The sequence below is a fragment of the Culex quinquefasciatus genome, chromosome 3, assembly GCF_015732765.1.
Source record: "Culex quinquefasciatus strain JHB chromosome 3, VPISU_Cqui_1.0_pri_paternal, whole genome shotgun sequence".
NCBI lineage: Eukaryota > Metazoa > Arthropoda > Insecta > Diptera > Culicidae > Culex > Culex quinquefasciatus.
Genome location: NC_051863.1, coordinates 97,439,719 through 97,467,264, shown reverse-complemented (window position 1 = coordinate 97,467,264; position 27,546 = coordinate 97,439,719). Strand labels below are relative to the sequence as shown.

At 44.2% G+C, this 27,546-nt stretch overlaps 1 protein-coding gene and 1 pseudogene across 1 annotated transcript; one reads left to right on the top strand and one right to left on the bottom strand.

The window, feature by feature from the left end:
- Positions 1–22: 22 nt before the first annotated feature.
- On the top strand, positions 23–27,546 carry LOC6051101 (mitochondrial glutamate carrier 1). Its single transcript, XM_038261029.1, has 4 exons — positions 23–53; positions 1,723–1,945; positions 27,053–27,193; positions 27,246–27,546. Exons 1-4 carry the CDS (start codon positions 23–25, stop codon positions 27,394–27,396), a joined length of 546 nt encoding a protein of 181 aa, XP_038116957.1. The 3' UTR covers positions 27,397–27,546.
- Positions 25,627–26,253, bottom strand: LOC6051103 (annotated as a pseudogene).

The window sequence follows — 27,546 nt, the reverse complement described above, 5'->3', positions numbered from 1 at the left end:
ACACTTTTCCCGAAGAGAGCATATGGATTCGTTGTCCCTGGACCTGGCGCATCGTAAAACAATCCGATGTCTCCGGAATCATCGGTTTTTCCTCAAAAAGCATCAAATTTTCCTTAGCATGCTATGAAAGCTTGATGAACACCCCGACGCCATACATCAGGCAGCTACCACGTGGTTTCGTAATTGAAATACGCAACTTTTGGTACCCTAACATCTATAGGTTATCGCAGAAATTTTTGAGTTATCGCAGTTTTAGTGAACAAAGTTGTTTTTTTGCCGATTTCGTCAATTTCTCGTTTTTGCGCGCGGCGCGTCGAAAACCCCGGATCTTATTTTCAAAAAATCATATCTCTGAATCCTGTTAATGAGCCTCGCCCAATTTTTGATATGTTATGTAAAATTGTCCGAGGAATCCGCTAAAAATATTTTCAGATATAGGCTCTTTGGTCCAGACACCGTCAAAACGGCATTTGATGTTTTCATAAGATTTTTTCAAATGCTAGGCTAGATTTTGAAACTCCACATTATTTTTCTTGAAGTCCACCTTATCATCTTTCATTTGCGCCCTAGACAGCTAAAATCGGTTGAAATGGAGCGAAGTTATGATTTTTGAAAAAGTGGTTTTTGTGAAAATCGACGAAATGGCCATTTTTGGACCACCCTAACACGGCGTAGGCCACCGTAATGGGCAAACAAAAAATACGGGTCTAATTATTTTGGCCAAGGAACCCCAGAAAAATTTTGAGCCAAATCGAAGCACTTTTATTTTTTTTCTTTAACTTTCATATGGAACTGCTGTATATATATACACGCTGAAAAATAAGGCATATTTGAATCAACAAAACGTTTTGTTGATTTGAAAATAATTATTTTTGTTGAATCAACGCTAAATGTCAAAGCAGCTTTTTCGAAACAACAAAAGACTTTTGTGGAATTGAGAAAATGAAGGTTTGTTTCAACGCAAAATCGGCGTTGATTATATTCAACAAAAATTTTGTTGATTCAAACCTCGTACAGGCTGATTCTACAAAACATTTTTCTGCGTGTATATAAAATTTAAATTTTCCCAAGGCAGTTTGACAAGTCGCAATAGTGCGATCGATAGTAATAATTTAGTGCGAAGTCCAAGTTAGTGGGAATTGCGCAATATCCACACGAATTTAATGTGTTTCACTGATTGATTTTTGCGCGACTTTCATCGAAGGCTAGAAGCGAGGCAAGAACCAATAGCACAAAAAACTCTCCATTCTTCAACTGGCCGGCCGGCGCAGTGGTAGCGTGCACGACTAGCAAGCGAGAACCTGTAAATCGCTTGTACGTACTTTTTTTTTCAACACCATTTAAAATTCAAGTGTTTGGCTATTGACATTATTTCATGGCCAATCACCGAAATTTCAAGTGTTTTGCGATTGTTATTTGAGTGCTCTGTACAGCAGGGCCAGATCATGTGTAGAACACTTCGTTGAGCTGTGTAAGTTTTGCTCAGTGCAGGGTTCTAGAAGAACCAACTCTGCTAGAAATTTCCGTGACCGGGGAACCCTGTTTTGACAGCTCGTGGGAACCCGAAGAGTAACATTTCGCCTCTCCATATAGGCTCGCTTTAAACAACATTTTTCACGTACAGAGTAGGTAAAGATTTTTCGTTGAGCCGATAGATCCCAAACACCTTTGGTATCGCGTTCACTGATTTGGAGTGTCTATAGGAGGTATTAAAACGTTGAGTTTATTTTCAGGCAAAAGAAGCAGGAAACCCCGTTCCTAAAACATCCGCAACCAAAATTGCTTTGGAGCTTCTCAAATCAAAAGGAATCATGGGACTTTACAAGGGGATTGGTGCAACCATGTTACGTGATATATCATTTTCGGTAGTTTATTTCCCGCTATTTGCCACACTTAACGATTTTGGACCTAGAAAGATCGACAGCTCCGGCGAAGCAGTGTTTTGGTACGTGTTAAATTAATTTGTTAAATTAGCCATTCCATCTCAAGTGTGCACGAGAAAATGCAAATTTGATAATTCTCTCTTGATCCTCCTCAAATTTGACAGGGCTGTTGATACTATCAACACATGCATTAATCCAGAATTTCATCCAAAACGGACCACCCCCTCCATTTTTGTACCTCCCCAAAATATAGACTTTTGCTATTTTTGAATAAAACTCATATTATCAAACGGCGATGGCCAGGTACCACAAATCATCGAGGTTTAGTCTAAGACTCAATTTTGGAGGAAATTGGACGGATATTCCATTTCCGTGATTATAATTTAGATTAAATTATTGTTGTTGGAGATGATCAAGCAACCTATAGATTTTTACTTGTTTGTTAGTTACCTGGCAGCTCAATAAAACTTTTCATTCTGTTCTTAACCGTAACCCACACTTGACGTGTTATTTCCACCTCTGCCCCAAGAGGTTTGAAAAACTGAAGAATTTTCTCGAAGAAGTTTTAACTTTTCAAACTGAAGCTTATGAAGAAGTAAGAAAATCGGAAGATGCCTAATGGAGGTTCGCAGTGCGCACGTACCTGGAGATAGAGGACCTGTGGGACGTAATTGAACCAGCTCAAGGCGCGGCCGTCGACGCGAAGAAGGACCAGATCGCTCGAGGGAAAATTATTTTCTTCCTCGATCCGTCGACTTTCCACCACGCGGAGAACGCGAGACTGCCAAGGAGTTGTGGACGAAGCTGTGCGAGGACACTGGACTAACCCGTCAGTGAGCGCTCCTGCACAAGCTCATCACGACGAACCTGGTGAGTAGCGGGTCCATGGAGGCGTACGTGAACCGGATGACGACTACAGCGAATCAGCTCATGGGAATCGGCTTCCCGCTGGACGAGAAATGGATCGGCATGATGCTGCTGGCGGGACTACCGCTGGATTATCGGCCGATTGTCATGGGGCTCGAGAATTCCGGGATCGCAATCACTGATGATGCCATCAAAACCAAATTGCTCCAGGAAGACGACCTGCCCGTGGAACCAGCCGGAGGACAAGCGTAGCCACAAGAGACGCCACAAGGACAACAAGCAGAGCAAGCCTCAACCGAGTGCTGCTCCAAGCAAATCGAAGGGATCGAAGTGTCACCGCTGCGGCAAAGCTGGCCATTTCGCTAGGGACTGCACAGCCAAGGAATCAGTGCGCAACGACCGCGACGGTAAGAAGAAAGCTTTCTGTGCCGTGCTCTCGGTGCTGGATTCGGACGACGCCAACGATTGGTACTTCGGCTCCGGAGCTGTGTAGCACTTGACCAGGAACGAGGCGCTACTGGAGAATCCCGAACGACGTCTGGAAGTATAATTGCGGCGAACAACCAGGCAATAAGGATCGTTGCTGAGGGAACTGCAACGTTGCAGCCACGTGCTACGACGACACCATCGAGATCGAGAACGTTGAACTCATGCCGGAGTTGGCGGTCAATTTACTTTCTGTCGGGAAGATCGTGGATCAAGGCCATACCATCGTGTTCAACCGAGATGGATGTGAGGTGATCGATGAAGACAACAGTGTCTTCGCAACTGGGAGCAGATCGAACGGGCTGTTCAAGTTGGACCAGATCAAGCCGAGAGCGCTGGCTTGCTCTTCCCGCGAAACTGCTGAGCTGTGGCACAAGCGTTTGGGACACATTGAAGAACCTGATCAAGTTGAAGAACGGTCTCGTCAACGGAATCAAGTTCGAAGGCAACGAGTGTGGCAGAGGCTGCATTGTATGTGCGGAAGGTAAGCAGACGCTATTGCCTTCAGCCACGCAGGGACCCGTGCGGCTGGAATCCTGGACCTGGTGCACTCCGATATCTGCGGCCCGATGGAAGAGAAGTCGTTGGGTGGATGTCGCTACTATCTTAGCTTCACCGATGACAAGACGCGCAAGATTTTCGTCTATTTTCTGCGAACCAAGCCAAAGAAAAGGTTCTGCAGCACGCAGAAAAATATTTTGTAGAATCAGCCTGTACGAGGTTTGATTCAACAAAATTTTTGTTGAATATAACCAACGCGGATTTTGCGTTGAAAAAAACCTTGATTTTCTCAATTCCACGAAAATCTTTTGCTGTTTTGAAAAAGTTACTTTGACGTTTAGCGTTGATTCAACAAAAATCTTGATTTTCAAATCAACAAAACGTTTTGTTGATTCAAATATGCCTTATTTTTCTGCGTGAGTGCTTCAAGGATTTCCACGTGACTGCTGAGCGGCAAACGGGCCGCAAGCTGAAGGTGATTCAGCGGACAACGGCCTGGAGTACACGAATCGGCTGTTCCAGGACTACCTGTCGGGGATGGTGATCCGTCACCAAACCACCGTGGAGTACACCCTGAACAGAACGGACTCGGAGAAAGGGTCAACCGGACTGCCGTGGAACGTGCTCGGTGCATGCTGTTCGAAGCTGATCTGCCAAAACCGTTTTGGGCAGAGGCTGTGGCTGCTGCGATCTACTTGATCAACAGGTCGCCGACAAAGGGCATCGAGATGACTCCGGAGGAAGCGTGGTCAGGTCGCAAGCCGGACTTGTCACACGTACGAGTGTTCGGCACGATCGCGATGGCCCACGTACCGAAGCAGAAGCGCCGCAAGTGGGACAAGAAAGCCGTGGAATGTATCCTCACCGGCTACGAAGAGGACACCAAGGCGTACCGCTTGTACGACAAGAAGACGAAGTCAATCATCGACAGCCGAGACGTGACGTTCGTGTCGGAAAGTGGTCAAACGTGGAGTGACCGCTGAACCAAGGGCTAGTGGACCGGAGCGGACATGTGTGCGGCTGGACTTTTGGGAGTACGTGCCAGCCGATGCCGTTCAAGAGGATGTTCTACCGGAAGCCGCGGAACCACAAGAGGAGCCTGATGAAGAACCTGAAGATGCATTCGAGTCGGCCGAGAGCAGCGACGACGACGTGTCCTTTGCTGAAGATAACCCGTTGCCCGCGCTCCCGCCACAATCATCTTCAGAACCACCCAAAGAGGGGTTGAGGCTCAGTGGTAGGGAGCGCTTTCTTCCAGGCGAGTATACAGATTTTAAACTTGGGAACAAAGGCCTACCCGTGACGAAATTTGCAGATAAGACGATGTCGATGACCAACGCAGCCGCGAGGCCGAGGATCCTGCCGCTGCACCCCGTCGTGCTCTTATCAAAGTTCTTATTAGTTGCCGGTGACGGTCAACAACGATTGATGCTTTGCTATGCTTTGCCGCTGTTTGCGCACATACTAGCGTCAGATTCCCGGTGCCGTGCAAAATCGGATCTTTCTTAATTAATCAGAACTCGCGGGTTGTACAAAAAACATTTATTCTTGATTCGTCAGTTATATTTCGCGGTCAGTTATTTGGACTGTAAACCTTTAATCTAAGTAAAACTGCGTCTGATTTCGTCTGAACTGGTCAGAAGTACGGTTCGCAGAGCAATGACCAACCGCTAGTCGGTTCCTGCTGGCCAAAGCTACTTAATTTGAATCTCAGAACTCCAGGCACTCACTGGATGTTCTGTTTTCTGTTGTTGTATGTGTTATGCTCTCTGTTTTGTGCTGTTGTACTAGAGCATAATATGCACTGGCTCACAAAATCTGCTCAGACCTGATTTCGGCGCGTTCATACCGCCCGCCTTGAAATACTTAGTATTTTAATATAACTCCTACTTGAACCAGTGTCTATGGATTAGTCTTTTGCTGAATCTGAACAGATCTGATCTGAACAGTCTTGTCTGTGCTGTTAGTGTGTTGTTTTTTCACTGTTCTTCTTCTTTTCTTCGACCGTGTTCAGTAAACTGCTACCGCTGTCGCTGCTGTGCGTGACGACTGCGACTGGTTCGCCATCGTCTGGTACAGCGCCTGCTGCTGCGTCTGAATGCATCTCAAGATGCACTGCTGCTTCTGCGACCGTTGATTTGAAATCTGCGGAGTATTCCAAAGCTCTGCACCTGTTCGGAAAGACGAGTAAATGCCCAGCAATACAGTCAAACTGATTGGTACTTAACTCTGGGCAGAGTCGGGATGGCAGTTCCGACCCGTCCGATCGAAACAGCGCCATCCCCGATTGCCTTGTGCTGGAACCTCGCTTCAGCTTCTGGCGTGCTGAATTGCTGGAGATCACCGTCTGTTGTCGTGCTGATCTGTTGTGGTTGTGGTGATTCAGCACAGTTTTTTTTTTTTTTTTTTCATAGCTTTTTTTTTTATTAGGTCCTTTTAGGTGCTGTGACCAGGTTAGGACCGAGGATCAGAAGTACAAAAAACATAATTAAAAAAAAATCATAAAAAAATCGTCTTAGATGATCATTTTCTCGTGCCATGTGTCAGCAAGTGTGCGATCACATCAATCTGTTCCTCGGGTGTCTTGCACTGCCTCAAGCGAACTCTGTACTCTCGGTAAATGGACCACAGCTCCGACTCGCTGTACAGCTTCGGTTCGCCTTGATCCTCCTTCGGGGTTGCACCGGCGCCGGCGCCAGTATTATCTGGACTTCTTCCTGCGGGACGAGGATGATTTTCTTCCGTCCCAACGGACGGCACCGCTCCAGGTAGCGGAGGAAAATCCGCCGCGGTGAACGCGGCTCCAGCCGGAGTCTGTTTGTCCTTCTTCCATGCTGGCGGCTTCGGCTTGGACGCCTGCTGCCTCAACTGGATGAACTGGAACCCGTCCGGTTTCTCCCACACACTTTTCTTCATGGCCGCGTTCCAGTAGAACGGCCTTCCATCCTCAGTTCTATGCTCCGTCCACTCACTCTCCGCCGTCGCGGCCGCAGCCATGGCCGTCGGCGAAAGTAAAAAAAAAACACCGTCAAAAACGCGCTAAGCTCCAATCAAAGGACACACGTCTGCTCTGGGCGAGCTGTCAAACTGACGTGATTCAGCACAGTATGTGCGGCATATTTTTGCCGCCCGCCATTCCCACAGCCGTTCGCCGTGGTCCGCTGATCTCTGCGGCACGCTCACCATGAGCTGCATCTGCTGCACTCTGAGTGTGCAGCTTCCATCGTCTGCATTTGCAGACCGCTCCGTGCTTCGTGATGTTCGGGTTTGCGGCTTCGGTGCCGCCCGCCGTAGTCGGCTGAACATGTCGACGACTAGTGTGTCGTCCGTCGTGCTCCGCTGCGTGCGCCGCCCGCCGTTGTCAGTTGTCAGTAGTTGGCAGCCTAGACGCGGTAGACTTAGCTACCGGCCACTGCAAAAGAATTCAGCGCCATAAGACGCTGACTGTCAGAAAAGGGAAAGCTGGATAAACTGGAAGCCGACAGGAACTGGATGCACCAATGAACTCTGGCCGCTGGAACGAACTGGTTTCATCAGAGGTGGATCGCTGACCGCTCAGCTGGTAATTGGCGCGGCTAACTGCTTTCGGCCGGGTTGAAACGAGTGCGCTGTAGTAGCGCTGACCGAAGACTGGAAGTTCCCACGGCAGACGATCGCCGTACGGGATTTGAACGGGAGCGCCGTTTAGGCGCTGACCAAAAGGCTCGCAAATGAGCATGCAGGTGTAAATTACACGCTGTTGCTGCTGCGGAGGATCCTCGCCGAGTACCTGACGGAAAAGCCGTTAAGTTTCTTACAGAAAAGACAGAAATGTTACGGTACTTAACTGGCGGCTGTTTTACCACCGCCAAACACGAGAACCAACTTTTTCCTCGACGGAAAAGGCCAGACAGCACCGCCGAGCTGTTGTCTCTTCCGAAACTGCATCGAACTGCAGCTGAACTGATTTCGCGATCCACACCGTATTCGCGATCAAAACAAACCGCGAAACGTCATCGGACTGTCGCTTTCGGTCTGTCCGCGCACATCTGTCACCGCCCGAGTTGCTCAGTAGCTCACTTTTTTCGCAGACTTTTCGCCACATCGTGCAAGTGTGAGCACCGACTTGCATGCGATGGGCACCGACTTCTTTTCCCCGTCACTGTTGTTCACCACCATTTTCCTTCTGCAGCACGGTTTTCACGACGTATTTTTCACGGCGTGGTCGGAATGTAAAATGGTGTGACCGCCATTCTGATTTTCAGCACACGATTTTCTTGCGGATTTTCACGGTTTCACGGCACGAACGGACGGTTCGTGCGCAGATTTGCCAAACCGACGGCAGATTTTGGCTTGGTCACTGAGCAACTGTTTTTGCACTTTAACTGGACAGAACGGAACTGTCAGATGCGAAATGTTTATAAATCACTTCACAAACACTGAACAGGACGATTTTCCGCGAGTTATTAACGTTTTTCGTCGGGAAAGTGGTTTTCTGCGGCGGGTTTTCAGCAGCTGGAGTGCGCGATGGCCACAGCGAGTCCGACGCCATGCTGTACTGCGGCGGATGATGGCGGAATCTTCTTCTCCGTGGATTCCAGCTGGAGATTTTCTGCGCCGACTTTGGACATCGCGATGCACTTTTTTTCTTTGCACAGGTGAAGGAGCGCTAGGCCCGGCTCCAGGAGGGCTATTTGATTGTCCAACCTTTCCACTGTGTTGCGGGGAATTTCGTGGCAGCTATCTTGTGGGCTTTCAATTAAACTCTTCGTTAATGTCCGAAAAGGACGGATTTGCCACTCAAGCGTTCACCAACGACACAACACAAACTTGTGCAACACAGCTTCAAGGCGACAATCGGCGAGTGGACTGTATTCACGACGACTTTTTCCCCTAGTGGACTCCTTTGGCCAGGATGCAAGAAAACAGCTTGTTTCACGATCTTTACTGCTATATTTACAAGCTTAAACTGACTTACGGACTAACAAAATCATTGGGTTTTTAAACTAAAACTTCGGCATTTCTTCCCGAATCTTCTTTGCAAAAACATTCTTATTATTTAATCTCCTATCGGGTGCGCAATCCTTTTTCCCTAAACCATGTACACGCCACTTCTTCTTTTCATTCATTCATTTCTTTCATTCCTACTCCCTGCTCTCCTATTGGTCTGTTTGCGCAAGCTGCCTACTCAGACGCGCGCTGCGCATCCTTGAGCCTATTGTGTGCTGTGAAATACATGAATGAAACATGTGTGAAAGGGAAAGGACACGAATGGTGAGTTGGCATGCGGTTATTTACATGCTGCTGTTTCCTTTCTTCTTCAATGTGTGGCGTGTATGTGCGGGTACATTTGTGTTGTGGTATGTGCTTAAACAATAGAAGGATTAACTGACACTGTGGAAATGGATGGATTATTCTTGCAAATTTACTCTACCTGACACTGTTAGAAAAATCATATGGGTTGGAAACTATTTATTTTAAGATTAAACTCATTTTCTTGGGCAAATTAAATCTACTTTGGCGTTGGCGCCAACAACAGGTACACCGAACACAACTGAACTGTCCTTTTCTGACCGATTTGCAGGCACCAGGGGAACCGGAACCTTACGGATCCGGCTCGAAGGACCAAAATATGTTTGCGCACATACTAGCGTCAGATTCCCGGTGCCGTGCAAAATCGGATCTTTCTTAATTAATCAGAACTCGCGGGTTGTACAAAAAACATTTATTCTTGATTCGTCAGTTATATTTCGCGGTCAGTTATTTGGACGGACTAAATAGTGGACTGTAAACACTAATCTAAGTAAAACTGCGTCTGATTTTGTCTGAACTGGTCAGAAGTACGGTTCGCAGAGCAATTACCAACCGCTAGTCGGTTCCTGCTGGCCAAAGCTACTTAATTTGAATCTCAGAACTCCAGCACTCACTGGATGTTCTGTTGTTGTATGTGTTATGCTCTCTGTTTTGTGCTGTTGTACTAGAGCATAATATGCACTGGCTCACAATATCTGCTCAGACCTGATTTCGGCGCGTTCAGCCGCCTCATGGCAAGTATTCTGAAACCCTGATGAATCACCCGATACTGGTATCGACACTCCACGACCGCTTCTGGATGATCCGTTCACGCACCAACAATCGAAACAAGTTTTTGGCGCGTTGCTTTTGAAAATGTCGTATGCGCATTGAACATAAATAACAAAAGTAAAAACTTTTTTAAGTTTAATATAAGTTTTTTTTAAATATTTAATCTCAGGAGACAACTAGGGTAACTGCAATCAATTCCGTCAAGCACCTAATGTTGGCATATCAGCACTGTGGTGTTCAGTGACAGCTAGTTTAAAGTTTTTTTTTGACTGAAATTTAATAAGTATTCCATTCCATTCAATCAACGGTCAGGAAGAATCGAACTAATTTAGTTTTATTTCAAGGTACCGTAAAACGGGGTGACTTTGATAGCCGGGGTGACTTTGATAGGTTCGCGATTTTTCCGAAAAATGAAGAGTACAATTAAAATACGTACGGAATGGTTTAGAATCATACTGACCGTGGTAGAGAAGTGTTCAAAGTACATCAAGCAGAACTTCTCATAACATTTTGAAAAGTTTTAAAAGTTAGTTAACTATAGATAAGAAAACGTTGATGTAAATCATTATTTTAAACTTCTCAAAGTGTCATGATTTTCAATGAATATGATTTTTAATCGGTAAACGGATTGCCTTTTCGGATTCATCTGACAATTTTCCACAGGAGAAGATTATATAAGTTTATAAATAATAAATATATGTGTTTTTGAAACACAATTTAAAAAAATCTCTAAATTTATAGGCTATTTTAGTTGAACAAATTTCATGTAAAATGTGAAAACTTGTTATTCGTGCTTCTAATTCAGTATAAAATGCAATATATTTTTATATTTTAAATGCAATATATTTTTATAAATATAATATAATTTTATAAACAAAACGAGTTTTTAAAAATTCAGGCAAAATTCCGACTTTTTAACAATTTTACCTAAAATTTAAATGTATTTTGTTAAAAAACTTATAAACTTAGTTAACTAAATATAAACATTGATATTTTTCTTAAAAACTATATCAGCTACTATAGTGATGGTACATTTAACGTACAAATAAAGTTTGAACATCTTAAATATGGTTTTAACAAGAGAAACTATGACTATCAAAGTCACCCCGGAATTTAAACTAAGAATTTCTAACGTAACTATTTTTCCAAACACTGTTAAAAAAACTTTTTTTCCAAAATAGTGCATGGAATTTGTTCGAGTTTACCTTAATTTTCCTAGAATTAACTATCTAAAGATGCATGCATTGGATACTAACCTAAGTACACAACATGCAAAGAACGATCAACCATCCAGCTGATGGTCCAGTTGGATAGTGTGCGTAGAAGGGAGAGGAATAAGAGAGAAGAAGAAACGATCACGCGGGAGACGATCGTGTGTAGAGGTGATGGGTTAAAGGGTGAAATAAACGAGATCAGTTGAAATACACTACTTGAGCAGTACACACGTCGCGTTCTGTACTTCGCAATAAAGTTCGATGACCGTTCAGTGACCCCAAATTCGAGCTTATTTCTTTGCGTCCGAAATACGCTAAGTGTCGGTTTCGCTGGGACTTAGCCAGTTTTGCGGTGCACGCCATGGCGGAAGGCAATTATTATTGAAATTGAATGTACCTAAAATGTTTTTTCGTGGAAAGGTAGCTAAAAGGGTCCCTTTTCGATATCTGTGACCTAGAAAATATTTCACCTAGGGATTTTCGATTTTTTTGTCATTTTCAGTTTTTTAACTGTATAAATGGAGGCGCACGGTACTTTTGGTTACTTTGCGGTTGCACAGCACCTCCCAAATGCTTTTAATTGCAATGGATACTGATCAAAGGGGTCGCCCATGAAATATTTCACAATATTTAAGGCCCCACCCACCCGTACAACCCCCCCTCCCCCCCATCCCCCTAATTTATTTAACAAAGATAATAACATTAACATTATACAACGTAAAGTATGGCACACTAAAATCAGCAAAAAATAACCCCCTCCTCCCTATGTCACACATTGTCATGCAACCCCCCCTCCCCCTTGAAAAGTCCGGCACGTTATGTAATTTGTTTTTTTTACATTTTTACTTTTTTTAGTTCTGAGTTCAATCAATGCCTTGTATCATGTTTGATTTATGAGTTAAGCTTATCAAACATCAAATAACTTTTTGTAGATATTTTAAGCCTGAATTTTCATTTTTTTTCTATTTCCAGTACCCTTGGTATCCTTACACAGTTAGTTGCATATACCTAGCTCGACTAATTTCAGCACAACCGATTAGCAGAAAAAGAAACAAAATTTACGGTTGATTTGGCTGACGAGTGTTAGATAGTGCGATTCTCGGCATACTGCAAAAAAGGTTCATTGTGTTTTTATTGGATAAGGTACAACAAGTACATTATTTATATAAAACATTTGAAAAATCAGGCCTAAATAAATAAAATTGTTCGCTCTACAGCATTGCCTTGACGATTGCGATATTCCTACTCAAAACTAGGTGCCCGAAGGCTTAATTGGGTCCTAAAATAAAGCTTAGATTGCTGATATTATTGTTTACAGCGATAAAGCTTATTTTTTGAGTACAATGACCCTTTGTACGACCACAAAGAGTTTAAAATGGATATTTAAATCAATTTTGAAAAATTAACCTCGTGGTCCTTCTTGACAGAAAAGCTCCTACTTGACAGCTCGTTCCAAGGGGACCATAGTTGATCCATCGAAAAATGTTGTCTTGTCAAAAATGTGTTTTGCATTTAAATTAAAAAAAAGTGATCAGAAAAGGTTTTTAATCGTATTTTTAACCGTTGTACATAAATATTGACATAGGGCTTTAGTACCCAATTGTTGAGGCAATTGCAAACCTCTTTTTACACCTTAGCTTCCATCCACCCCGGGATTCGAACGGACGACCTTTAGATTGTGAGTCCAACTGCCTACAATCGACTCCACCGAGACAGGACCCAGGGAGACGCCTTCTACACCTGGACTGAGCTAACGACATAACCTTTAGGTTATACCGGGACCAACATTTACTTCCCCGTCCGACGGAAGGCGTGATCAGACAAATCTCGTCTCGAAATATGCCACCGGGACCATCTGGGATCGAACCCAGGCCGACTGGGTGAGAGGCAACCACGCTTAGCCTTACACCACGGTTGTAAAATATTTACTTATAGTAATTCGATGTTTAATAAACGTAACTCATAAATCAAACATGATAAAAGGCATTAAGAAACAGAGTTGTTAATGATAGATATTATATACTTAAATCATTACTTACTTACTTGAATCATCAATCGTGATTTCAGCAATAACAAAAATTAAAAACATATCCTATAAAAATGATAAGCTGTTAAATTGAACTCAGAATTATAAAATAAATAAAAATGTACAAAAAAACAAGATTAGGGTACAAAACGTATCGTACTTTTCAAGGGGGGGGGGAGAGACGTAATCAGCGTGACAATGTGTGGCATTGGGGGAGGGTTATTTTTGCTGATTTTAGTGTGCCATACTTGATGGATGACGCCTCATACTAAAAATAATGTTATTGTCTTTGTTAAATAAATAAGGGGGATGAGGGGGGGGGGGGTTGTAAGGGTGGGTGGGCCCTTTAATATTGTGAAATATTTCACGGGCGACCCCTTTGATCAGTATCCATTGCAATTAAAAGGATTAGGGAGGTGCTGTGCAACCGCAAAGTAACCAAAAGTACCGTGCGTCTCCATTTATACAGTAAAAAAACTGAAAATGACAAAAAATCGAAAATCCCTAGGTGAAATATTTTCTAGGTCACAGATATCGAAAAGGGATCCCCTTAGCTACCTTTCCACGAAAAAACATTTTAGGTACATTCAATTTCAATAATAATTGCCTTCCGCCATGGCGTGCGGTGTGGTTTGCTGGCTGGACTTAGTTGTTCCTGGAACTGTGTTGTGCATCTTCCAGCTCTGGTGAAAGAGTGGAAGAGCATCTGGAACTTCCCGTGAAGAATTTGGGACGTAGCAGCTTGTGACGACCCAAGCTGCCGGTCAGTGCGTGTGTGTGACGAGTCCGTGCATTCCCGGGGCCCAACGCTACGCGGGGCATAAGAAAGACCTTCGTGCCGGCAAAGTTCGACGTTGCTATCGAACAGAATTTGTGTAGCCTACCCCAGTACATGTTTTAAAAATAATGATCTTGAGAAAAACCTTACCTGTTGGAAAATATTCCAAAAACAAATTGAAATCCTATCAAAGTCACCCCGGTTTACGGTAACTGAAGAGATTAAGATTTTTAGTTTAGTTTAGTGAGTTTGGTTGTATTGTATCGTCAAGTAGAACTTTGTTTTATTGATCTAATAAATGTAAAATGTGGAAAAATTAACGTAATAATTGAAATTATCTCGCAAAAGATATAAAAAAACTGGCAAAAAATAGTTTGGGAACAAAATTTATGTATTTATTTCTTACGACCTTTTCAAAAACCACGCGTAAACAATATTGACAGCGCCTCAGATGGGGCCTTCAGGAAACTTGTCGACGGAAAGCTACCATTTTTTTCTGTGTTAGTGTCTCAAATGAGTGGACTGGAAAATTAAATTTAAAGGGTGTTAAAACCAAGGGTCCTGATTTTCGGTTAAACGAACTAAAACCACTCACCCATTCGTCACCTATTCCAACCCGCTAGCAATCATGAGCGAATTGTAGTATCCGTCAGTTACTATAATAAGTAGTGCCAGCTGTGAAAACCTAATTGTCAGTAGGTACTCGAAATGTATAATGTCGTCGTACATTTTTATAGCATCGAGCTTAGTGTATACGATATTGTCCAGAGTCGATCTCTTTCCTGCCGACTGTCGTCGGGTCAAGTCGCAGTTTGTAACAACTCGTGGTGAATAAAAAAGTGTTGTTTCAACAGTGAAAGCGTGCGTACCTTGTTCAAGTCCGAACATTTCAAATTGGCGACGAGGATAAACCGAGTGACTCGACGGTTGATCGCGAATAGTGTCGTAGTTCGCGCTGTGGAATTGAGTGGTAAGCGGTCAGTGAGTGAACTCGTGGTGTAATGGAACATAACCTCCAAATGAAGGCACAGCCATGTACGTACGGGACATGTCTGTCGGATGTCCTGCTGGACCATGTGTTACAGTAATCTGTGGCCAGCGTCTGCGGTAAAGGCTGCTGATGGAGTTTGGCTCAACTTTCGACAAAGCATGCTCGATTGCTCGAAGTTTCGCAGCTGTCCTGGATCAGCAGAAGAAGATATCGTGCCAGTCCAAAGTTGAGGTTAGGAGTGTCTCCACGAGGTAAGAGGTCAACAATTCACTGGTGAAAGGAGTAGTCAAGGTCAGTATAAGTCACAAGTGTATGTCGTCGTTTCGGACCGTGCTTCCGATAGGGTCGTCGTCATAACCTATCAAAGTGTCCTGTGTAGAACTGGTACACGTGTGGAGGAAAAGACCACGTCTCGCTGCGTCTCTGAGGTAAGTCTGATCAGCTTAGTTCGGAGTAAATAAGGATCGTCATGTGGTTGAGATGTAAGGTGGTGTCGAAGTACTTCGTCTAAACATGTGTGTGGAAGTATTTGAGTCTAATTTAAAAAATAGTCGTAGTCATGCTCCAAGTCGTCAGGAGTAGTCGTCATGATCATGTTGTCGATCAAGTGTAGGCCCTAGCTAGAAAGTCAATCAGATCTGGAAGTCGTCGTCAAAGTCAGTCACATGTTATCCGGAAACTTTATTGTGAGTCTTAGTTTGTCGCGGGAGAGATGTAGTATCCGTCAGTTACTATAATAAGTAGTGCCAGCTGTGAAAACCTAATTGTCAGTAGGTACTGAAATGTATAATGTCGTCGTACATTTTTATAGCATCGAGCTTAGTGTATACGATCTTGTCCAGAGTCGATCTCTTTCCCTGCCGACTGTCAAGTCGCAGTTTGTAACAACTCGTGGTGAATAAAAAAGTGTTGTTTCAACAGTGAAAGCGTACCTTGTTCAAGTCCGAACATTTCACGAATGAGACTCGCAACCATCCAGCGAGTGGCACGAACTGTTCACTCAGCGAACAAATACATCGTGAAAATATTTTCCTACTCCGCCGCTCGACGACACTCACACACTAACATGCTCAGCGAAGAGCCATTCTCACAAAATGCCAGCGCGGTAGTCTTTTGTCTTCACGCCCTCAGTTTGCCATCAATTTGATTTTTCTTGGTGGAAGTGTCTTTGAATGGTGTTTATAATGTTATGAAATCAAAATAAATGCACAATTTAATTGATAACATTGATTTTAGGCAACCCAAATCAATGAGTATATCGAATCGCATCACAGAAAAAATGTTTTCAGTTCAGAGTGATCGGTGACGTTCGGCCTCCCTGAGCGTAGAAGAGAGAGTGTTCGGGAGCGAATGGTGTGGAAGTGACAAACGATAGGAATTCATCAGTGCAGTATCGCGTCGCCTGCTATTTGTGCTCGCGAATGGAGTGGTTGATGTTGGTTGCTGGAAGTGTCAGATTTATTGGCAACACTTAGCAAACAGATTGTTTCGATTGAAAAACTGTACAACTAGCATCACTGCTCACTTTCTAGCGCGCAACGACGCGACGTTGCCGCATCGACGATCGGCGAGGACGACGACGAAGAACGAGCGCCGACGACGAGATAAAAATCCGCCATTTTGTGGCATCAGTTCCTTCCCACCCTCGGAAGAGTTAACACGCTTTTTAAAGTAATTAGTTATTAAAGTTAGTGTTTAAAGAAAGACCGAGTGTTTTACTTCACCACCAAAAAAAAAAATCAAACCATCCACATTAACGAACCCTGGGTCTTTTGTGGTCTCTATCGCAAGTTTCTGCTCGAACCTAGGAGTCCGAAAGCTTGAATGGGGAGAGCACCCAAACCTCTTTCTACTCTAAGGAACCTTCCACCCCAGTGTTTGAACTGACGACCTTTGGATTGCGAGTCCAACCGCCGCCAGCGATTCCACCGGAGTAGGCTTGGTTTGGTGTGTTGTTTGTATTTATGGCATGGACAGCGGACAGCGTAACCATTCGGCCACGCACTGCTACTTCATCACACCCACGGCCATTGGAACCCAAAGTTACAGTCCACCCGTGCCTTTTTTCCGTGGGGTCAACGTGCCGGCCCGAACATTGGTCCTTGATCGGAGAAGCAAGCCTTGATCGATCGACGAAAAGACCATCCAAGATGGCAATTACGAGCGAGCCTGGGAACTGCTGGAAGAGCGCTTCGAAGACAAGCGGAGAATGGTGGATCTGCACATCGACGGTCTGTTGGGAGTGCAGAAGCTGGAAGAGGAGAGCCACGCGGACTTGAGGGCACTGCTGGAGGAATTCATCAGCCACATCGAGAACCTAAAATTTCTAGGTCAAGAGTTCTTCGGTGTGTCGGAGCAGATTGCAGTCTACCTTCTGGCGCACGCTTTGGACGATGTGACTTACAAGCTCTGGGAAGGAACCATCAAGCGCGGAGAGCTCCCCAAGTACGACGAGGCCATCAAGGTCCTGAAAGACCGTGCCTTCGTTCTGGAGCGTTGTGAAGCTACTAAGAAGGCTGCAACGAAACGAAGTCATCCAGTGACTGTACACGAGCAGCCCTACCACATCAGTAATATAGCCGTCACCTTGAAGCCTGGAATCCGGTGCAATTTCTGCAATGGACGTCACCTGACCTTCAAGTGCGCTGTCTTAATTAGCATTAGCATTAGCATTTGGAGGACGCCCCACCACCGGAAGGCTCCACAACGCTTATCCCACTGTTTGGTCTGGTTGTATTAGACCCTCATCCGGAACAATAATCCAACACGGGAGATACCATGTCTTCATCTTTTGATGAGTGTGTAATACTACCCAGGGCATAAGGGGGTCCTGGCCGGGTCCAAGCTATCCTCAGGGACAGGAAGGATCATTAGTAAACACCTATCTAAAGTGCGCAAGGACCCTACGTCACCTTAGTGGTATAGATGTTTGTAGGGAGGTTTTGGACTCAATGTTAGTAGGAGAGGTAGAACCCTAGGATACACCTCGGAAGGCGTTGCGGGTTGGTTGTAACAGTATTCCTAATTCCAGTCTAGGCTCACCAAGTCGCCATGGCCTAGTGGTTAGCATTTTTGCTTACCAATCCAAAGGACGGGTGTTCGAACCCCGCCTCCAGCTAATTTGATTTTTCGTTCATATTCAGCATTTCAAATTTCTATGTCCTTAACCTTCCCTTGGTATTAAAAAAATCACACATATGATATTGGGGTCCTTTTCGACCCCAAACTTAAATTTTTTCAAAAATCCAATTTTGACCGATTCCGGTTCTTTTGGTCACAAATGAACGCTTCGAACGTCCCTTTCCGAAACCGATCTGGAAAACCAGATTTGGTCACTGTGGCCACCGGGAATCGGCTACAACCGACAAAAGGCCTTTTTGAGACCCCAACTTTGACGACCTGTATCTCCGGCAAATTTAATCTAATCAGGATGCTCCGGGTTGCATTCGACAGGTATATACCTAAACTTTGACCACAAATATTAATATTAGGGCCAGGTGACCTACCGGTTCCGGAAATCCGGAACATCCGAAAAGTTCATATTTTACTGTTTTTCACGTATAGCGGTATACGCACATCGGAAGGAACCGGTCAAGAAAAATTTCAAATGGGCAGCAGCGGCAGCGAAAGCAAGCCAGAGAGGGTGAAGAAAAGCCACAAGAAAACGCTCCCTCTCCTTTGTTCTGCTGTTCGTAAAGCTGTTTCTTGACCCCTTTCCTTCCGATCTCCATACTAGCCTTATATGTGATACCGATACTCTCATGATAGTTGAAATTGATCCATAAAACTTACTAAAAACACAATACACGATTGCCAGAACCACCTGGAAACGGTTCCCGGGTACCCAATGAACGGTCAATTTGTTTTTTTTTGTTGAAAACCCATCATGTTGCATATCAAACTTCATGAAATTTAAAGATACAGTGGACTCTCTGGCTGTCGATTTTCTCGATATCAATATTGCTCCAGCTGTCAATAAATTTGTCAGTCCCTTCAGTCAGATTGCTTTGATTTTTCGTTCTATAATTTGATAAATCCCGCTCTCAACGGTCCCTTCAATATCGACAACGAGAGAGTACACTGTATGTCCATCTTTGATAATGCCGTTAATCACTGAGCCATCCTGGCCAATCTGGAACCGGTTACCGGTGGCGCCTTGGGGACACTTCCGGAATATGAGAGAATCCCTATCATCCGATATATAAAACTTCATGAAATTGAAAGATATGTCAATTTATGGTCATGCCATTGTTCGCTGACCCATTCTGGCCAATCTGGAACCGGTTACCGGTGGCCCCTTGGGGACACTTCCGGAATATGAGAGAAACCCTATCATCCGACATATCAAACTTCATGAAATTGAAAAGATATGTCAATCTACGGTCATGCCGTTGTTCGCTGACCCATCCTGGTCAATCTGGAACCGGTTACCGACTGCCCCTTGGCGAAACTTTCGGAATATGAGATAAACCCTATCATCCGCAATATCAAACTTCATGAAATTGAAAGATATGTCAATCTACGGTCATGCCGTTGTTAGTTGACCCATCCTGGCCAATCTGGAACCGGTTACCGGTGGCCCCTTGGGGACACTCCCGGAATATGAGAGAAACCCTATCATCCGACATATCAAATTTCATGAAATTGAAAGATATGTCAATCTACGGTCATGCCGTTGTCCGTTGACCCATCCTGGCCAATTTGGAATCGGTTACCGGTGGCCCCTTGGGGACACTCTCGGAATATGAGATAAATCCTATCATCCGACATATCAAACTTCATGAAATTGAAATATATGTCAATCTACGGTCATGCCGTTGTTCGCTGACCCATCCTGGTTGATTTGGAACCGGTTACCGGTGGCCCCTTGGGGACACTCCCGGAATATGAGAGAAACCCTATCATCCGACATATCAAACTTCATGAAATTGAAAGATATGTCAATCTACGGTCATGCCGTTGTTCGTTGACCCATCCTGGCCAATCTGGAACCGGTTACCGGTGGCCCCTTGGGGACACTCCCGGAATATGAGAGAATCCCTATCATCCGACATATCAAACTTCATGAAATTGAAAGATATGTCAATCTACGGTCATGCCGTTGTTCGCTGACCCATCCTGGTCAATCTGGAACCGGTTACCGACTGCCCCTTGGCGAAACTTCCGGAATATGAGAGAAACCCTATCATCCGACATATCAAACTGCATGAAATTGAAATATATGTCAATCTACGGTCATGCCGTTGTTCGTTGGCCCATCCTGGCCAATCTGGAACCGGTTACCGGTGGCGCCTTGGGGACACTTCCGGAATATGAGAGAATCCCTATCATCCGATATATCAAACTTCATGAAATTGAAAGATATGTCAATTTATGGTCATGCCATTGTTCGCTGACCCATTCTGGCCAATCTGGAACCGGTTACCGGTGGCCCCTTGGGGACACTTCCGGAATATGAGAGAAACCCTATCATCCGACATATCAAACTTCATGAAATTGAAAGATATGTCAATCTACGGTCATGCCGTTGTTCGTTGACCCATTGTGACCAATCTGGAACCGGTTACCGGTGGCCCCTTGGGGACACTCCCGGAATATGAGAGAAACCCTATCATCCGACATATCAAACTTCATGAAATTGAAAGATATGTCAATCTACGGTCATGCCGTTGTTCGCTGACCCATCCTGGTCAATCTGGAACCGGTTACCGACTGCCCCTTGGCGAAACTTTCGGAATATGAGATAAACCCTATCATCCGCAATATCAAACTTCATGAAATTGAAAGATATGTCAATCTACGGTCATGCCGTTGTTCGTTGACCCATCCTGGCCAATCTGGAACCGGTTACCGGTGGCCCCTTGGGGACACTCCCGGAATATGAGAGAAACCCTATCATCCGACATATCAAACTTCATGAAATTGAAAGATATGTCAATCTACGGTCATGCCGTTGTTCGTTGACCCATTCTGGCCAATCTGGAACCGGTTACCGGTGGCCCCTTGGGGACACTTCCGGAATATGAGAGAAACCCTATCATCCGACATATCAAACTTCATGAAATTGAAATATATGTCAATCTACGGTCATGTCGTTGTTCGCTGACCCATCCTGGTTAATCTGGAACCGGTTACCGGTGGCCCCTTGGGGACACTCCCGGAATATGAGAGAAACCCTATCATCCGACATATCAAACTTCATGAAATTGAAAGATATGTCAATCTACGGTCATGCCGTTGTTCGTTGACCCATCCTGGCCAATTTGGAACCGGTTACCGGTGGCTACTTGGGGACACTCCCGGAATATGAGAGAAACCCTATCATCCGACATATCAAACTTCATGAAATTGAAAGATATGTCAATCTACGGTCATGCCGTTGTTCGTTGACCCATTCTGGCCAATCTGGAACCGGTTACCGGTGGCCCCTTGGGGACACTTCCGGAATATGAGAGAAACCCTATCATCCGACATATCAAACTTCATGAAATTGAAATATATGTCAATCTACGGTCATGTCGTTGTTCGCTGACCCATCCTGGTTAATCTGGAACCGGTTACCGGTGGCCCCTTGGGGACACTCCCGGAATATGAGAGAAACCCTATCATCCGACATATCAAACTTCATGAAATTGAAAGATATGTCAATCTACGGTCATGCCGTTGTTCGTTGACCCATCCTGGCCAATCTGGAACTGGTTACCGGTGGCCCCTTGGGGACACTCCCGGAATATGAGAGAATCCCTATCATCCGACATATCAAACTTCATGAAATTGAAAGATATGTCAATCTATCTTTCCGTTGTTCGTTGACCCATCCTGGCCAATCTGGAACCGGTTACCGGTGGCGCCTTGGGGACACTTCCGGAATATGAGAGAATCCCTATCATCCGATATATCAAACTTCATGAAATTGAAAGATATGTCAATTTATGGTCATGCCATTGTTCGCTGACCCATTCTGGCCAATCTGGAACCGGTTACCGGTGGCCCCTTGGGGACACTTCCGGAATATGAGAGAAACCCTATCATCCGACATATCAAACTGCATGAAATTGAAAGATATGTCAATCTACGGTCATGCCGTTGTCCGTTGACCCATCCTGGCCAATTTGGAATCGGTTACCGGTGGCCCCTTGGGGACACTCTCGGAACATGAGATAAATCCTATCATCCGACATATCAAACTTCATGAAATTGAAATATATGTCAATCTACGGTCATGCCGTTGTTCGCTGACCCATCCTGGTTAATCTGGAACCGGTTACCGGTGGCCCCTTGGGGACACTCCCGGAATATGAGAGAAACCCTATCATCCGACATATCAAACTTCATGAAATTGAAAGATATGTCAATCTACGGTCATGCCGTTGTTCGTTGACCCATCCTGGCCAATTTGGAACCGGTTACCGGTGGCTACTTGGGGACACTCCCGGAATATGAGAGAATCCCTATCATCCGACATATCAAACTTCATGAAATTGAAAGATATGTCAATCTATGGTCATGCCGTTGTTCGCTGACCCATCCTGGTCAATCTGGAACCGGTTACCGACTGCCCCTTGGCGATACTTCCGGAATATGAGAGAAACCCTATCATCCGACATATCAAACTTCATGAATTGAAATATATGTCAATCTACGGTCATGCCGTTGTTCGTTGACCCATCCTGGCCAATCTGGAACCGGTTACCGGTGGCGCCTTGGGGACACTTCCGGAATATGAGAGAATCCCTATCATCCGACATATCAAACTTCATGAAATTGAAAGATATGTCAATTTATGGTCATGCCATTGTTCGTTGACCCATCCTGGAAAATCTGGAACCGGTTACCGATGGCGCCTTGAGGACACTTCTGGAATATCTTTCAATTTCATGAAGTTTGATATGTCGGATGATAGGGTTTCTCTCATATTCCGGGAGTGTCCCCAAGGGGCCACCGGTAACCGGTTCCAGATTGGTCACAATGGGTCAGCGAACAATGGCATAACCATAAATTGACATATCTTTCAATTTCATGAAGTTTGATATGTCGGATGATAGGGATTCTCTCATATTCCGGAAGTGTCCCCATCCTGATTAGATGTAATGTGCCGGAGATACAGGTCGTCAAAGTTGGGGTCTCAAAAAGGCCTTTTGTCGGTTGTAGCCGATTCCCGGTGGCCACAGTGACCAAATCTGGTTTTCCAGATCGGTTTCGGAAAGAGGACGTTCGAAGTGTTCATTTGTGACCAAAAGAACCGGAATCGGTCAAAAACTGGATTTTTGACGATTTTTTTAAGTTTGGGGTCGAAAAGGACCCCAATACCTTTAAAGTAACGTTTGTTATGGATGCTCCCCTAGGGGTCGTCCGAGGTTTATTTGTTTTGTGAAATTTGTATTTATACTATAAATTTAATGTCAGAAAATTTCAAGGCTCTAGCATGTATATAGCAAAAGTTATGGCAAATTTAATTTTCAAAAAGATCGAAAAGGACCCCAATACCGTAGGAAGGTTAACTTTCTCGATGGGAGCAGATGGGAATCGAACCCAGAACCATTCGCTTACAAAGCGAACACTGTAACCATTCAGCCACAGCTGCTCTCACCTTCAAGTGCGCTGTCTTCAATGGCCTTAAGGTGCCCCAGCGCATTACTGCGGTCAAAGAGAAGAACCTGTGCAAAAACTGCTTGCGGAGCGGGCACCACTGGAAGGAATGTGGATCTCAGCACTCGTGCCGCAAGTGTCAACGAAGACACAGCACGCTGCTACACCGGCACCCGCCTGCGTTTCGAATTTCAGGCCAAACGCATTCGCAACCCTTACCATCCTGTCACAAATCACCGATGGACAACGCCATTCTGCCCACAGCGCTGGTCACTTTGCGTGACAACGAGAACCAACCTGTGCCGTGTCGCATCCTCATGGACACCGGAACGCAGGTAAACTTTATTTCAAAATCCATGGCAGCTCGACTGAAGTTACCAAAAATGGCTTCAAACGTTCCCATTTGTGGCATCGGGCATGTTAAGACCTACGCCAAGGAATCGGTAATGGTTCAGTTCCAGTCACGGGTCAGCAACTTTTCCGCAAACACACAGTGTTTCGTCGTTCCGGAAGTGACCGGAATGGTGCCGTCTTCTCCCATCCCCGTTGGCATCAGGACCCTTAGTTAAAACTAGTGTTCAGGGCTGAGCTGTAGGTTAGTCGAGGTTAGTCGGATAGTCGGAACATTGGCGCCCTAAACCCGCCAACAGCGAATAACTAGTTCAAAATCGTACAGCTGTACAGCTTCGTACAGTGTACGAAACCGATCACAGAAGAAGACGAGACGTTAGAATGTTTCGGTCACTGTAGACTAGCCTGTCCCATTTTGAGGTCATGTCGAGGAATTTCAGGTGCTCACTTCTTAAATGATAGATTATGATGTTAGGAACAATGTTTTCTTAGACAAGAAAAAAATAATAAAATACGGTAATAACTTTTTTTGGCCAATCGCAGTTTTTCTCATAGTTTTTCGATTTTTCTATAACAAACATTTTACAACGTTAGTTATTGTCCTGTAGGCATCCATAGCGGCACTTTTTAGTCTCACTTTTGTCATATTCGAAATCCTCGGAAAATTCAAACTTCAATGCCCGTTTTACCCCACTTCCCTTTGTCTTAGAGGGCTCATATTTGGCATGAGTTCATCTCATGTATAGACAAACAAACGCTGAAAGTTTCATCCAAATCGGAGCACCTCGATACGACCTCTAGAACAAATCGAGCAATATTTACAAAAACTGCCTCTTAAACACGCAAATAACATTCCAAAAGGGTGTAGCTCCAAAACATCAGTGTTTGCACGAAATTTGATTTCAGATTCGGATTCAGCGGCCAAAATTACTATAAAAAAGCATACCCTGACCTTTGAGACATATGCTTGCTACATCGTGTAATTAGTAGGCCTCGCTTCTGAATTCTGAGAAATTTTGAAAATTGGCACTTTTTTCCTCACTAAAACTCAAATATCTCGGCTCTGGAGTGTCGAAATTGCATTTTCTCAGAGAGAAAAATGTTCGCCATGAAATTTCCTACAAGCTGCATGTATTGGTTTCCCTGGAAAAAATAGGCTACCCTAAATTAAATGAACATTTCTGAAAAAAGTTTCGAAAAAATGCGATTTTTTCGACACAAATCCTCCTGGGAGAGTCCAAAAACTTAAATTTTCGTCCAATATTGATAGTGCATCTTAATCTATGGACAAAAACCTATCGTTTGAAGATAATACACACCTGATCGAAACAGTTTTTGTATTGATTCCAAGCGATTTTAGAAAATTTGTTCAAAAAAGTGATTTTTTTCAGTAAATCGACTACCCAAGTAACCGTGGGACTGTATAAGGTAGCTTTAACTCCCCTCTATATCAACATATAAAGTATGCATACAGAGTCTCAAAACTTTATATTCACTTTATACCCATGGAGGTAAAATTGAGTGGCGACGGGTAGAGTTGATATAAAGTTATACCGCGGTAAAACGTCAAAATACTACCTTACCGACGGAAATTAAAAATAAAACAAAAAAGCTTTGCGCGCAGCTCTCTCTCTCTCTTGAGAGAGTGCTTTTCACGCTGGGTTGACGGGGTTTGAAAGCTTGTTTGTGTTTTTTTTGCTGTGTTATTCGTCATTCGAGATTCTAAGCTGCGTGTTGATTCGATGTTCTGAGATGTTTCGCCTAAATGCCCTGCGCCAACCGTCTCGTCCGTCCTGAAATATGTTTTCATGTATGATTTTTGTCGATATAGAATACACTAGCCAGGCTAAAACAAAGTATTTATTTATCACTACAATTCAAACAAAATTCATCGAAGAAAGGGCCAGGGCACGGAGCGTTGACTGCGCACCCGGTCCCGGGGTCTTGGTGTGGTTTCCACCGGCGGCACGCAGCTTCATGCGCAGCGCGGTGATTCCGAGGGACTTGCACTTCCCGCCGCCGTACTAAGCGGCCAACGAAGCAGCGTAGGGCGAGGCCTCGTCACGATGAGCCTTGACCTTCATGCCGCCGGTGCCCCGCCAGATAGTTGCTTGTCCAAAAGATCCGTAACGTGGACGAAGGTATCGTTGAAGCTGGCGTAGACGTATGCCACTCCGAGCGAAATCTGGACCTTCTCTTAAACGGGTTTGTTCCAGCTAGAAATATGTTTCGCGCGACGATAAAAGCTGTCAACGAAAAGAGAATGATTAAATAAAGTAATAATAATTTAATAAACAGTCCAGTCAATTAACCTACCTTTTATAGACGCTAAACGATTTTTCCTGCATCAACAAAAATACCACCAAATACTGCCAAACTTTAAATACCCTCACTAATGTTGAGTTAGTGTTTTGAAACATTTTAAGAAATGTCAAAGTGTGATGTAACTTTAAAAGCATACTTTACAGTGATATATAAAGCTTACCATAAATGCTTCGAAACATTGTTGAGCTAAATGCTTCAAAACTTTAATTGGCTGTTCTATATGTTATTATACAGTAGGTAATAATGTTTCAAGCTACAAATGTTTCGAAACATTTGGAAAGACTATTTAAAGTGTCATAGCATTGGGAATGTTTATTTAGAGTGGATTTAGAGTTTTGATTTAGTGCTTCTGGTTACTTGGGTAGGGGGTGCGAGAAAGTATTTTATTATTTTTTCTTGTCTAAGAAAACATTGTTCCTAACATCATAATCTATCATTTAAGAAGTGAGCACCTGAAATTCCTCGACATGACCTCAAAATGGGACAGGCTATTGGCCACCCAATGTACCATAGTGCGGCGTTTTTGGTTCTTTCTCCCGTAGCGCTTCCTCCTCTAGTTTTGCCTTCAGCGTTTCTTCGGCTCTGAGCTTCAGTGAAGTTCACCACCAGCGAGCTGTTTTCGCGCCCTGCGGCATTCATGGCTGCCTCGACTCTATTCACCATCTGTTTGATTCTGGTGTGGACGTTGTTTCTGTCCTTTATGAAATCAAAGAGCTTGTTAACCCTCCTTCTGACCTCCTGCAACGCGGTCCTTCCGAGCATGACTCCATCCTGAGGGGTACCGCCAGCGAAGTTCAATACGGATAACTTGGTAGTTTCCTCCAATGACTCCTATCTGCTGACTCGAAGCAGCCGCCTGGTTCAACACTGGGGATTCATCACCTCCCGCTTCCACGGAACGGGTCGGTTGTTTTTCTATTTTTACTACGCTTCTAACAATGTGTTGAAACAATTAACTGATCATAATTTGTTTTCCAGGTGGTCATTTTTGAGTGGGTGTTCTGCTGGATCATTAGCGGCATTGGCTGTCAATCCCTTCGATGTAATCAAAACAAGACTACAAGCATTAAAAAAAATTGAAGGAGAAACGCAATTCAATGGTGTGGCTGACTGTATAAGGTACATTCGTTAAGATGTTCATCTTCTTATGTTTTAATCATGTATCTTTTAGGAAAACTTTAACGATGGAAGGTCCGCAGGCATTTTTCAAAGGTGGGCTTTGTCGCATGATCGTTATTGCTCCATTATTTGGGATTGCTCAAATGGTTTACTTCTTGGGAGTGGCTGAAACGTTACTTGGAGTGAAGCAGGTGAAAACATAAAAAGTGTGAGTCGATTGTTATCTCTCCACAGCAAAAGATATCTCAATTCTCTTTGTAACAAATTGTGGAAAATATTTGTTATTTGTAATGAACCCGTTGTAATCTGCTGCATTTACAACTGTCGTAATAAATTTCTCATGGTTAAGTTTT

Coding starts and splice junctions, on each gene's coding strand:
- LOC6051101 (XM_038261029.1), top strand. CDS start 23: ATGGATTCGTTGTCCCTGGACCTGGCGCATC. Junction 1,946..27,052: donor TCCGGCGAAGCAGTGTTTTG/GTACGTGTTAAA, acceptor TTTGTTTTCCAG/GTGGTCATTTTTGAGTGGGT. Junction 27,194..27,245: donor GGTGTGGCTGACTGTATAAG/GTACATTCGTTA, acceptor TGTATCTTTTAG/GAAAACTTTAACGATGGAAG.